Here is a 12506-nt window from a genome sequence, read left to right as displayed (position 1 = left end):
TGGCAAGGTGGGTTGTCGGAACATCGGATGCAGCAAAACCTGACATTTGAATGTTAACAATCTGGCGTATTTGCAATATAGAAATGGAAGAAAGCCAGCAATAAGCACAACAGGTTTATGAGGATATACTCCAACACTAGAAAGAAGAAAACTCAAGCTGGAGTGAGCTGTAGGAACTTGGCCAAACTTCTGCACCAAAACAATAACTGAATGTGCTTCGAGATTCTTTTGCACCATAAATCATTCCAGAAACGAGAACTTGGTACATCTCATAACGCATTTGTATTGAGACTGGATCAATTGAATTTGGAGTCGCTCGAGTGGGTATCTTTCGATGTTCTCTGAGTCTGAGTCTCGCTTTCTCCAGAAGGACAGGGGAAGGGTCTTGGCTCATCGGACCCAGATGTACCCAGCCAAAAGAGGAAAGAAGCTTCTCCACATTTCAGACGGAGCTTATCCAGGCACCGCCGCGACACCACTCTATCATCCTAACTCAACCTTTCCATCACATCAACAACAACACCGTTTGGAGGTTTGGACGAAGCGAAGCAATTGGTTTTTCTGCTCGGCTTCATTTTGGCAACCTGGCTCCAAGAAGGCAGAGTAGGAGTAGATCTCGGCCAAGGACTGGATCCAAGTCTACTTCCACCACTCGCTCAAAGACAAAACAACAGCCGATTTTTGCTCATTTTGTGATCCCTTTGGCCGGTATCCTCAGGTATGCGGAATAACTGCAGCTGGATTCTACTCTTTTGTCGCAGATATATGCTAACAACTGGAAATCAGTGCAATTACAGCTCGACTATACGATATTGGTGGGCTGCCAGAGAAGATGGCTCGAGGTATGAGTAGCCACTTTCTTGCTTTGCCCTACAACCATTATCCTGCACTTATTTACGCCACTCATTGGAACAATCACTGATTCTCAAAGCAGCTCAGGATGACGCGGAACGAGCGCCACTCCTCGCAGACTCCCAGAGAAGTCAGGATGTCGAGACCACCCCACGTCCCAAGAAAGCAGCTAGATGGGTAGCTCGCAATGCCGTCATCGTATTCATGAGCCTCTTGATTTTGGCTGTCATAATTCTTCTCTGCGTCTTTTTTGGAAGTATGTAACTACACATCTCCATTCGTAACGACCCCCACTCATTGCCGTCAGTGTCTCGTACGAAAAAACCCCAGAGCAAGTCTAGCGTCTGCCTCACTCCTGCATGCGTCCATGCTTCCTCCGAGATTCTGTACAACCTTTCCCCCGAATACAAGACTATCGACCCTTGCGATAATTTTGAGGAATTGGTGTGTGGGGGTTGGGATGAACATCATGACCTGCGGCCCGACCAAGGAGACGCTTTCACTGGAACCATTATGAGTGAGAATTCTCAAATGCTTCTGAGACATATCCTGGAGGCCCCTTACCCAGGAGACTCGAAGGTTTGTACCCGAATATCATTCGAAATTCAAGCACTAATTATGCTCGTCCTAGCATTCCAGCTTTTCTCCCGCACAGTTGCTTGAGACTCTCTCGTCTGTTGACCAGCAGAATTTTGACAAATTGAAGGCTGCTTACGATGCGTGTATGGACGAAGATACCATTAAGAAGGCTGGTGCGAAGCCATTGCTTGAGATCCTCCACGAAGTCGCAGATATGTTCCCAGTCAAGGAATCAGCGTTCAGCAAGCGGAGCCCCATCTTGGCTCAGGACAAGAGGGATATATCTAGCACCTTGCTTTACCTTGCAAAGCTGGGCGTCCCTGCATTGGTCTCCTTTGGTGCTGGTGCCGACGACAAGGATCCCGACTCGGTGGTTGTCCAAGCTTCACCTCCTTGGAGCATTGGTCTTCCTGCGAAGGAGCTGTACAGTGATTCCGCAGTGACAAAGAAGTACGAAGACACTATTGCTCAGATTCTTGCTGTTCTCCATCCTGATCATTCGCACGAGAACGCAACTCTCCATGCTCAATGGATGAAAACCCGGGGCCATGGAAAAATCGCTTCGCGCGGCCAGAGCGTTGACCTTGCGCATGAGGTCGTTGAATTCGAGAAGAAGTTGGCTGCAATATCTCCAGATGCCGAAGATAGCAACGACGTTACTGTGAGTCAGATGAAGATCGTAAGAAATTAGGCACTGACAAGAACAGAAATATTATAACCCAATGTCCCTCAAGGAGGCAGATGCACTAACCCCGCAGATCTATCTCTCAGACATTATCAGCGAACTCGAACCTTCCGACGTCAAAACCAGTCGAATTATCGTGGCATCACCTGATTACATGAAGAACTTGACCAAAATCATCTCAAGCACGTCGAAAGAGGTGCTGCAAACATTCTTCTGTTGGAAAGTCATCCAGGCATTTGCCTCCGTTACAGAGACCGACGCACTTGTACCATATACCCGCTTCATCAATGAGCTTCAAGGCAAGGTATGTACCCAATTACTTGGGCACTTCTGCATGCTAATGACGTCAGGATCCCGACTCTACCCAAGATCGATGGAGAACTTGTGTCGACCATGTTGACGGTGGTCTCGGCTGGATTCTAAGCCGTTTCTTTGTTGAGAAGGCTTTCTCGGAGAAAGCGAAGCAACTTGGCGACCAGATCGTTTCTGACATCAAGGAGACCTTCATCGAAAAGCTTAAGAAGACTGATTGGATGGACAAGAGTGTTATTGAGCTGGCGATTGAGAAAGTTCATAAGATTGTCCAAAAGATCGGTTATCCAACAAAGGTTTGTCATCTCTTGCCTCCCCTCCCCAGCTTTGGGATATGCTTTTGGTTGTCGTGGGAATAAATTTGTCTCTTCGCCTTCTTGACATTTGCTAATGATCCGTAGAGCCCGGATATTATGAACCCACCAACGTTGCAAGAATTTTATCGATCGATCAATATTACGCCTACTACGTTTTTCCAAAATGCGTTATCCATGAATCGTTTCGACGTGGCTCGTGAATGGTCTAGCCTTGGCAAGCCTGTTGATCGAGACCAATGGGACATGACAGTCCCGACTGTGAATGCTTACTACAACCCGCCGGGCAATGAAATCGTGTTCCCGGCAGGAATTATGCAATTTCCAGTATTCGACGTTGAAGTACCTCAGTATCTCAGCTATGGTGCATTCGGATCCGTTTCTGGTCATGAGCTATCTCATGCATTCGATTCCACGGGTCGTCACTACGACCAGAACGGTAACTACACCGATTGGTGGACGAAAAGCACAGTAAAGGCGTTTGAAGAACGAGCTGAATGCTTTGTCGATCAATACCACAAATACACTGTACCTGGACCTGATGACAAGCCTCTCCATGTCAACGGTCGACTCACTTTAGGCGAGAACATTGCTGATGCCGGAGGTATCACTGCAGCCTTCGGCGCCTGGCAGAAGCGCAGAATGGAAAGTCCAAACGAGAATCTTCCAGGATTGGACTTTTTCAGCCAGGAGCAATTGTTCTTTGTCAGCTATGCCAACTGGTGGTGTGGGAAGAGCCGAAAGGAGACAGCTATTAACCGTATCTATACCGATCCTCATGCTCCGAAATGGGCAAGAATTCTGGGTACGATGGCCAATTCGAGGGATTTCAAGGAGAGCTTCAAATGTGCTGATAAGAAGCCTACTTGTGAGCTTTGGTAAGGGTGTTCGTGGGTAACGAGGAGTATATGGCGTTAGGCTGGCTTCTGGGGGGCTGGGCCGATGCATATTTATGTTATCACAAAGTGTATATCATTGTCAATGGAATGCGTAGCTGCGAAAAGCATTATTGTGAAGAAAAATAAATACAAAATTCAAAGCACGTCAAGTACGAGAGTGGAAGCGCAGAGTGAATTGTTCACCTGATGCCGATGCACCGAAGAATGTCTCGCTTCAGAGCTGTCAAAGTGGGACCTGCGACAGCGTCTCGATTCCACATTTTGTTGCATCATTCACGCCTTACAGACTCGATACCGAGTACATACTCACCTACCTTCTCCACCGCACTGCGCCCTTCCAGTGATCACAGGAGGTCGCTATGCCGACATTCGCGCACCGAAGGATTGTCAATCCACTATTTAGTGCTTCCTTTCTCTACAACTTTCAGATGCGCAGGTACCAGCTAAATCTCGTACGATGACCAATCCCAGAGAAATCTCACCACTACCGAGGGTTTCAACACGTGCATTGGGCGAAGGTTTGGTTTGGTTTGGTACTGTACGAGGTACCGGGTACAAGCCAGCTTTACCAGGGTGACCTGAGTGAGTGAGTGAGTGGATGAGTGAATAACAGGAATCGATTAAAGGGTCATGAGGCCATAAGGCACACACACAAATAAGGAATAGCTACACTAAAACGCAGCCCTGCTGCTTTAACCCTTTAGTAAGCTGACTTAGGGAAATCCACTTAGTTACGCACTTTGAAGAATTATTTTATAGTTAAACTACAATGAAATTTCAAGTACTTAATTTTATAAGAATCGTGAAAGACTTATAATAATATTTGTACAGATATTAAAATAATATTAATATCTTATTATTTGTTATATTTCTAGAAGGAAACTAGTTTTAGAGAGGTATTCTCGCTTAATAAAACAGCGTGTATGCCTTAAGCAGGGGTCTGACAGGGGTTAAGTTAGGTGTGTGTGCCTTGTGGCCTCATGACCCTTTAATCGATTCCGAATAGGAAGTTATTCACAGGAATCGATTCAAGTGGAAGTGTTCGAACTTCGTAAAAGTGACCTTTCGGACCTGAAGCTTGGCATTGCGGTTAGCCGTCTGAACTTCCTTTCGAGACATCGTTTATGCTTGAAAAGTTGACAGCGGCACGCGAAAGGGGAAACGATGTTCGAGACAGGACCGGATCAAGACTGACAGGTGGGTTGCGAGTCAGTTTGTTCTGGTGTGTCCCATATCCTGACTTGTCCATCTCAGAAATTTGGAAGCCTCGAAGGGCGTTGGTGATGATCTTCGTCTCTTCAAGCCTTGGACATTTCATATTCCAAGCTTTCGGTCGTCAAAAGTCCCCTCCTCCGAGGTCACGATAATGACAAGTCCCGAAATCTGCCTTGCGCTTAACCTTACTTTTTCAGCCCCAGGAAATCCTCTCCTGACACGGCAAGCTCGCAACACCCTCTCATTTGATATGTCGCAGCTGTCTGCTGCGCCAAGAGCTTTCGATATTTCGTTTTAGGGGTTGTGGCGTTTGAGAGCGGTTGTGGTTGGTCTAGGTGGAGATGGCGCCTGAGAGAACTGGGACGTGCGGTGTGAGGCTGAAAGACTACCGCAGGGGAGAGGATCGGCTTTTTTGCATTTTGTTGTGCTGGCATGGAGAGATATGGGCTCATTTGAGACTTTAGGGTTGTTTAGGGTTTCGAACTTTCGAGGAACGAACGCCAGGTGGAGTGGCTAGTCGGTGAGTGAGTATGTTGGTGGAACGAAGGATGCGAGATGCATGGAGATGGAGATGAAAGTTGTGGCTTGCTATAAATGGGTTGCTGGCTGGGGTTATCGTTTCTGTTCTTATTGCTGAGTCTCCCCGAGGGTTGTCCGTCTTTCATTTTCATATCTCTCGTCATTTGTCGAAACTCCAAATTCATTCGTTTCACTTCGATCGGCTCTTGCAGGACCCTATCCTCGAAGCTGTCACTTGCTCTGAAAACTCACGGAAAGTTCCTTGAGACTAAGAAAGATGGAGAACGAAAAGTCGACGACAGCTAGACAGCCCATCTGGATTCCTATTGTTCACGTTGTTCAAGTGTTCTTGTCTGTTATTATCCTGGGTTTGTCCGCGTATCTAATTCATGGGAAATACTTCGATACGTTGGGTTATGATATCTTCACTGTTTGTTGCCCTCTCCCAGGATATTGTGCTGTTCTCCATACTGACAGGAACTTAGTCTCTCCTCACCTGGATTGTGGTCACGTACCTACTTATCACAAGATTCATCTCCTCCCTACACAAACTTTCCCATCCATTCATCGTCATCGCCGCAAATGCACTCCTCGTGCTTTTCTGGCTCGCTGCAATGGGTGCAACAGCTCACCTGAGATCCACATTCAAGTATGATGTGAACATCTATGGGTGTTATGATGATGGGAGTTCAGTGGATAGTACGACGTGTCTTGTGGGTAGGGACGGCTTGGAGAAGAGAGCTGCTGTTGCCACGAATACAGGTCTGGCGATCATGAGTTCGATTGCTGGATTATCTGCTTTGGTTATGTAAGTCTCCCTTTCTGCATATCACCACCCTCGTTGTAAAATGCAGATCGCAATGCGGAGTGTAGCTTACTGACCATCCACCCAGGCTACTCTTCGTCGCAACCCTCGTCCATGCCGTCATGACTTGGTACAAATCCCGGTCTAAAAGCACCACTGTAGCCCATACACCCCAGAAACAAGAACAACAAGGAGAAGGTTATCAAATGGCCACTCCTCAACCACAATACGCACCTGTTCCTCAGCAGCACCAACAGGAACAGATGTATCCACCACCGCCTCAACCTTATTCTCCTCCTCCGCAACAAGCATACTCGCCTCCCCCACAACAAACGTACTCGCCACCTCCGCAGGTGTTTACTCCACCTCCACAGGGGTATGAACAGCAGCAGTACGTAGGTGGTCAACAGTATGGACAGCAGGGGACGCCGGTTTCGCCGCAGGCCGGGCACTCGGAGTTGTATGTTCAGCCGCATCAGCAGAGCGAGTTACCTGCCCAGAGATAGAGGCAAAGGGAGGTAGATTGAAGTGCTGTGGTCGATTTGTGACTTGTAGGTGGGTTGTCAGAGCTCTCGGGGTTTAGGGAGCGGAAGACTGTGTATGTGTAGCTGGCTGGGAGGAAGGCCAGCCAGATTGAGGCTCTAGATGCGGGTAATTTTTATGATTGGAGAGTTCACGAACTTGTGTGGTTGATACCAAACGTTTATTGAATGGGTCTGCTCTGCAATTGCTGTCCTTTCAAGAGACTGAAGTATAGCCAAGGTCTTTTTACATCAGTGCGCACTTTTGATGGGTTATCTGAACCGTTCCTTCCTGCTCTTGACTTTTATATCTTGCTTGGCAGCTAGACTGAAAGTTCGCAGCAGGGCTGAAAGTCTTTTTGCTTCATTGTTCAACCATTTGCTGCATTCTCCTATGTGCTGCCGGGCCGAAATCTTCTTGGAGAAAGTGTCATGCGTTGCTGAGGGCTCCAGGGTCGCATCCAGCTCCACTTCAGATGAAGACACGATCTTTGGTACATCTCATGGAACATACCTAGGGTTTGCAGGGGATCTTGGGAGATTTCAACGTTGTTAAGGTACACCGAATGCGTCAAGCTAGAATGGTCTGGTCTCCGGAAGATGTTGAGCGTTGAAATAAGCGTTGGGATCAGTGTTGAGTCAACACTGTCGACGCATATTCACTGATTCGAGGGCAACATTTTTAGGAAGTGAATGAATTGCAGTCAGTTAAGTATTTACGATTTTCTAGATTCAGCCCGACAGTAAGGGGCGTATTACTATTATCAATATTTACATTACCTTGTCTTGTTGCGCAACTGAAAGTCCCCGGCCACGACAAAACACCACAGGGACATCAGAAACTACCAGATTGAAAATCGTCCAACTGATAATGCTGCTTCTAAATACATGAATAAACTTCCCACTTAACTCACAGCAGTAACAGCCATGCCCAAGTCCCTCTTGTCCCATAAATGGAAGTCAATCCATCTGCCTGCTGCTGCCTTCATGGGACGAGGCTACGATCGTTCCTTCCCTATTCACGAGAACATCAAAACACGCTAAATAGAAGGCTTGGCATTCGTCCCCAACATAAACGCGCTCTTCTCCTCGCTCTCTCCTTCTTCCTTCCTCCATGAACAACAACTTTCTGATTCACAACCACGAACGTCGTTACTTCTCTGCACTCATCCTGCAACCAATTCACATCAAATCTTGACTTTGTCAGCCTCGCACTCAACCCCTGCTAGCTTTTCGGCCGTTACCCAATCGCGTGCGCTCTTGTCAGCTCAGCCACGTCCGACGGAGAAACACCGCTAAAGTCAACCCTGCGCGCGAACTTTCAACCTCCAAGATCCAAGATCGATCCGTTACTCAATATCTTTGCTTGCGCGCGTCCGACGAGCGTTTTCGCATCGACTCGAGTCGCGACTTCTTCTAATTTTGTTTCACTCACGGCTATACCGACGCGTTCAACTTCACCGGTGCACACAGCAACCTCACCAAGCTTCTCGGGCGTACATCGCAAGTCGAGTCGCCCATCATGCCTCCAAAAAAGGACAAGTCCTTGGAGGAACCTTCAAAACCCTCGAAGGGCTCAAAGGCAGCTCCTAAGACCAAGGCTACCAAAGCTTCCAAAGCCCCGAAGGCACCAAAGACCCCCGCTCCAGCACCAGCTGTACAGGCTCCGGCAGTACACACTCCTGCTGCTGCTCATCCATTGAACCCAGAGAGGGATGTCCGTCGACGCACTCGAGCCAACCCGAGTCCAGGTCTCAGCGAGCGACAGGCCATTGACAAAGAGCCTTCCTTCACCAGAAAGAGATCGAACATCCGCCGCACTGCCGCCAAAAACGCAGCTATTTCTCGTGAACAAGACGCAGAGGAGTCGACTCGCACAGAAACACCATCCACCTCTCACTCTCCAGAACTCGAGGAATCTCGATCCACCTCTCCAGAACTCGCTCCACAGCCATCGACTTCATCTCGGACGCCCATCTCTTTCGCCGCAGGTTCTTCTAGTCACCAAGCTGCTGAATCATTGAGCAAATCCGCTCGCGGCAAGAAGCGCTCTCGCACCCAGTTTGACGACTCCTCAGATGCAAACACTGAGAATGTCAGTACAGAGCGCCGAGAAAAGCGTTCTCGGGGTGACGATCAACCCTTCGAACACTACTCTCCAATTGCCGCAATGAATGCCACGACTCAGGTCAACGACCATGTCGTCCAGCCAACTCCACAAAGATTTACCATCGAACATACCGAGGCAACTCCACAAACACCTACCAGACTCGAGGAGAACGTTGGTGAACAGCGACCAGCATCGGCTCTCCCAGTCACAAACAACGATACATCCATATACTTTACTCCTCAAGGTACTCAAGCCGAGAAAGTGCTCGCAGCAATTCCTCAACACCGAGAGTCGGAGGTTAGCGCAGGCGCGCAACCACATTCTCTGGCTCTGACACCATCCAATCAAGGACCAGTCCATGCTACAGCTTCTTCCTCGAAAAAGTCAGCGGCAAAGTCAGACGCCAAGCCAGCCCGTCGTCGGCTTACCATGGGCCCAGACCTTGAGCACGAAGCCATGATGGAATCATTGCGCCGTCGTCAAAGGGAACGTCCAATGCCAAAGTCTGTCATCTCAAGAAAGACGAAGCCCGTTGAAGAAGTTGAGAGACTTCATATCAGTGATGCGTCTGATAGCGAGGACCTTGAACCACTTGATGCCGAGGGTCTGCGCACTATCAGGGAGAACGCCAAGTTCACGCTCGCAAACCTTGCAGCTGAAAAACAAGGCAAGCCAAAGCCATATGTCTGGGGCCCAAACCCGGCTCTGCAAAAGGTAAGTTTTGACTCCCTCGTGTCCCCAACGCTTTACTAATGTCTCCGCAGAAGACCACCAAGACCAAGGACAAGACCAAGAACAGAACGCAGAGCGATGCTCATACCGCTGCTGCGCCCACTCGTAAGACACAAGAACCTCATATATTGATTGCGATCCACGTTCAAACCCAGAACGGCCCCGAATTCTTAAATTGTTCTGCCGCTATGAGCGAAGCCATACTAAAGACCTATCAAATGATCACAGAATATCCCAATGACATCAAAACTGCCTACGATGTTGAGGCTGCGTGTATGCTTTATATGCAGTCTAAGAGGCTTGCTGCTGCCACGACAGTACCAAGCACGGACGACAATCAAGTCACGGTTGACCAGTCTGTAGCAGGACAGTCTGCTACGTCTGGGCCACCAACCCCAGGAGCTGAAGGCTCAACCCCTGGTGACGATCTTGCTCTTGAGTCCCAGACTCCACCAGCAGGCCAGGCTCCAGGATGGTCTCTCATGTCCACGGTCAAGAGTGTTGTTTCGAAGCCTTTTGAATTCTTCGGTGGTGCCAGCGAGCATGCTGGTCCATCCAATGCTGATTACCGATCAGGATCTCCCTCGAAGACGCCAACTCCTGGTGGTCGCTTCCGACGTTTTGACCCTTTGAAGCGCCGCGCGGCGCTGAACAAGGGCAAAGGAAAAGCACCTGCTGTACCACTGAGCAAGGTCAATGAGTTCGAGAAACACTCACAGAACTCCAGAGGCAAGCAAAGAGAGGACGTGTTGGAAAGCGCATCCGATGACGAGCTTCCCCATAATATGCACACAGTTCCAATCGACGTTTACAAACAGCCTGTACGCGTTCGTCGCCGCGATAAGGCTTACTACGAGAGAAAGTACGCAGTTCCTCCCATTGATCCAGTAACAGGAAACTACGTGACTGCTCGCACCTTCTACGCAGTACCATACCCTCCATCGAGCGATGAAGAAAGCAGTTCCGATGAAGACTTTGAGACACACCTTCCAAAAGGACCTCGTCTGTACGTCATGCAGCTCGACAAGACCGAGAAGGAGCACATAGAGACCGAACGTGAAAAGAAGGAGCGCTTGGCACGAGAGGCGGAAGCGGAGAGAAAGCGTCTAGCAGAGGAGGCGGAAGCAGAGAGGAAGCGTCTAGAAGAAGAGGCGGAACGAGAGAAGGAGCGCCTAGAAATCGAGGCTGAAGAGGATGAAGATTATTTGAACAACATGCCCATGGACCTTGACGATCTCAACAAAGCCGATCCCAAGTGGTGGCTCTTCAAGAGACACAGATTCTCTGAGTTACGTATGGCCAGACGATATGAGATGAATCGATCATTTCCAGGCCAGGAATATCCACGCGACAAGATGAAGCAATATCTTGCTGTCTACCATGAGAGGATGGGCACTGTCGGCGCATTCACCTCCGGTAAAGAGATCTTGACTTGGGAGGAGAGAGCCGAGAGACGAAAGCATCTACCACCTCCACCTCCCCCCGCCCGGAAGCCGCCAGGATATATTCGAGAACCGAAGGTCTTCGGATCGGCAGAGATGATTAAGTGGGCTGAAGACCACAAAGACAGGATCCATGAGCTATTGTGCAAACACGGATGCAGGAAATGCAAAAGAGGCATCTTCGCCCCCGCCCAGGAGGACAAGGAGACGGAAGTTTCTGGCGAAACCCAGGCGTCTGGTTCTGGCTCTGGCTCTGAACCTGAAGTCCTTTTCAAAGCCCCGGAAGTTCCTCGCGACAATGAGGGACCCAGCCATGCCCCTACCCCGGCGGATAAGGATGCGAAGCGTTCTGCCCCTGAACATAACGTCTCAGAAGTTCCACAGAACACTGAGCACACCTCTCAGAAGGAGGATACCAGTACTAAATCGTCGGACATGCAGTCGTTAAGTGATGTGGCTGGAGGAAAGACCCCAGCCAAGAATACTGCTCCCGAAGCACAAACCCCTACCATAACTCATGCACCTGAAGACGAGACCCCTGTCTTCAAAACTGCACAGCAACTACAACTCGAGGCAGTCCGCCAACAAGCTTTGAAGCACCAGCCACAGGTCCCAAGCAAGCTCGGAATGTCCCCTCTCTTCCAGTCTCCTCTTCAACCCGCCCCTCTTCAGTCCTCACCACTCCAACACAATTCTCCATCGCCAACTCCTCCGCAGACCAATGCCCTGAAAGAGATCCAACCAAACCAGCGTCAGCGAAACGGTCCTCGGTTTGGTGGTCTGATGAGCATCCACCGAGACGGATTTACACATGATAATGATAACTCAGAGCTTGATAACATGCTGGAGGATGACCCAAATGAGCCGCAATTCAAGGTCCGAGATGATGTTCGAAACGTTCCTCCTAAGGAGGTTTATTTCACCTAAGGGTGAATGGATGGATACTGGTGTTTTGGTTCACAAAATTGTCTGTTTTTACTTTTCACGACATTGAAGCATTGTTATGGGCGTTGTATAGGATACCAGGATACGATACACGGCGTTGGATGGATTACTTGTATGAATGCTCTCTTGTTCTTTTCATGACATTGCATCATTACCTTTCCAAGGTATCCTCCCCCCATATAGGTCAGAATTGGGTACCCACCCCAAACACTCCTACTTTGTGAGTGGGGTACCCTCCCTAGGCAAACAAGGGAGTCTCGAGACAGGAATTTACGTAGTTATCAATAATTAAAAATGATCATTAACCTCGCTCCCAATATCGGGACAGTATTTGAGAGCTTTGATGTTCCTTGAAAACTCGGTAAGACCCGTCAGTCCAAATGTGATTTTGTAGATGTCGCGGCAAGAGCTCAGGACTTTGAAGTTGTGAACGATGACCTTCCATGTTATTTCCATCTTCCGCAAGGTTCTATCCCTCAAAAATCTAACTCGAGAAATGTTTTGAAAACTATCGAGCGCTATAGATTGCGAAATACAAACAACCAGATTACATCTATTCCCGATTAAGGTCTCTCT

At 48.8% G+C, this 12506-nt stretch overlaps 3 protein-coding genes across 3 annotated transcripts; all 3 read left to right on the top strand.

Annotated features, from left to right (window-relative positions):
- Positions 1-79: 79 nt before the first annotated feature.
- On the top strand, positions 80-3779 carry ONS95_005640 (uncharacterized protein). The gene is made up of 7 exons (XM_058499060.1): positions 80-718; positions 787-1108; positions 1160-1431; positions 1484-2092; positions 2139-2420; positions 2467-2724; positions 2830-3779. Exons 2-7 carry the CDS (start codon positions 1057-1059, stop codon positions 3622-3624), a joined length of 2268 nt encoding a protein of 755 aa, XP_058351327.1. The 5' UTR covers positions 80-718; positions 787-1056; the 3' UTR covers positions 3625-3779.
- Positions 3780-5652: 1873 nt separating this feature from the next.
- On the top strand, positions 5653-6686 carry ONS95_005639 (uncharacterized protein; the record flags this gene model as incomplete). The annotated part of the gene is made up of 3 exons (XM_058499059.1): positions 5653-5805; positions 5861-6183; positions 6269-6686. The coding sequence occupies 3 exons, from the start codon at positions 5653-5655 to the stop codon at positions 6684-6686; spliced, it is 894 nt and encodes a 297-aa protein (XP_058351326.1).
- Positions 6687-8223: 1537 nt separating this feature from the next.
- ONS95_005638 (uncharacterized protein) lies at positions 8224-11912 on the top strand (the record flags this gene model as incomplete). Its single annotated transcript, XM_058499058.1, has 3 exons — positions 8224-9525; positions 9576-9648; positions 9772-11912. 3 exons carry the CDS (start codon positions 8224-8226, stop codon positions 11910-11912), a joined length of 3516 nt encoding a protein of 1171 aa, XP_058351325.1.
- Between the last annotated feature and the right edge of the window lie 594 nt (positions 11913-12506).

The sequence above is a fragment of the Cadophora gregata genome (genome assembly GCF_030347475.1).
Source record: "Cadophora gregata isolate MNR1 chromosome Unknown scaffold_16, whole genome shotgun sequence".
In the NCBI taxonomy this organism is placed as follows: Eukaryota; Fungi; Ascomycota; class Leotiomycetes; order Helotiales; family Ploettnerulaceae; genus Cadophora; species Cadophora gregata.
Note: the sequence above shows the minus strand (reverse complement) of the source record. Positions and strands in the feature narration are given on the sequence as shown.

Bases quoted from the DNA above. Each gene is read 5' to 3' on its own strand.
- ONS95_005640 (XM_058499060.1), top strand. From the start codon at position 1,057: ATGAGCCTCTTGATTTTGGCTGTCATAATTCTTCTCTGCGTCTTTTTT. The intron at 1,432-1,483 runs GTTTGTACCCGA...TGCTCGTCCTAG, and splicing joins CTTACCCAGGAGACTCGAAG to CATTCCAGCTTTTCTCCCGC. The intron at 2,093-2,138 runs GTGAGTCAGATG...TGACAAGAACAG, and splicing joins AAGATAGCAACGACGTTACT to AAATATTATAACCCAATGTC.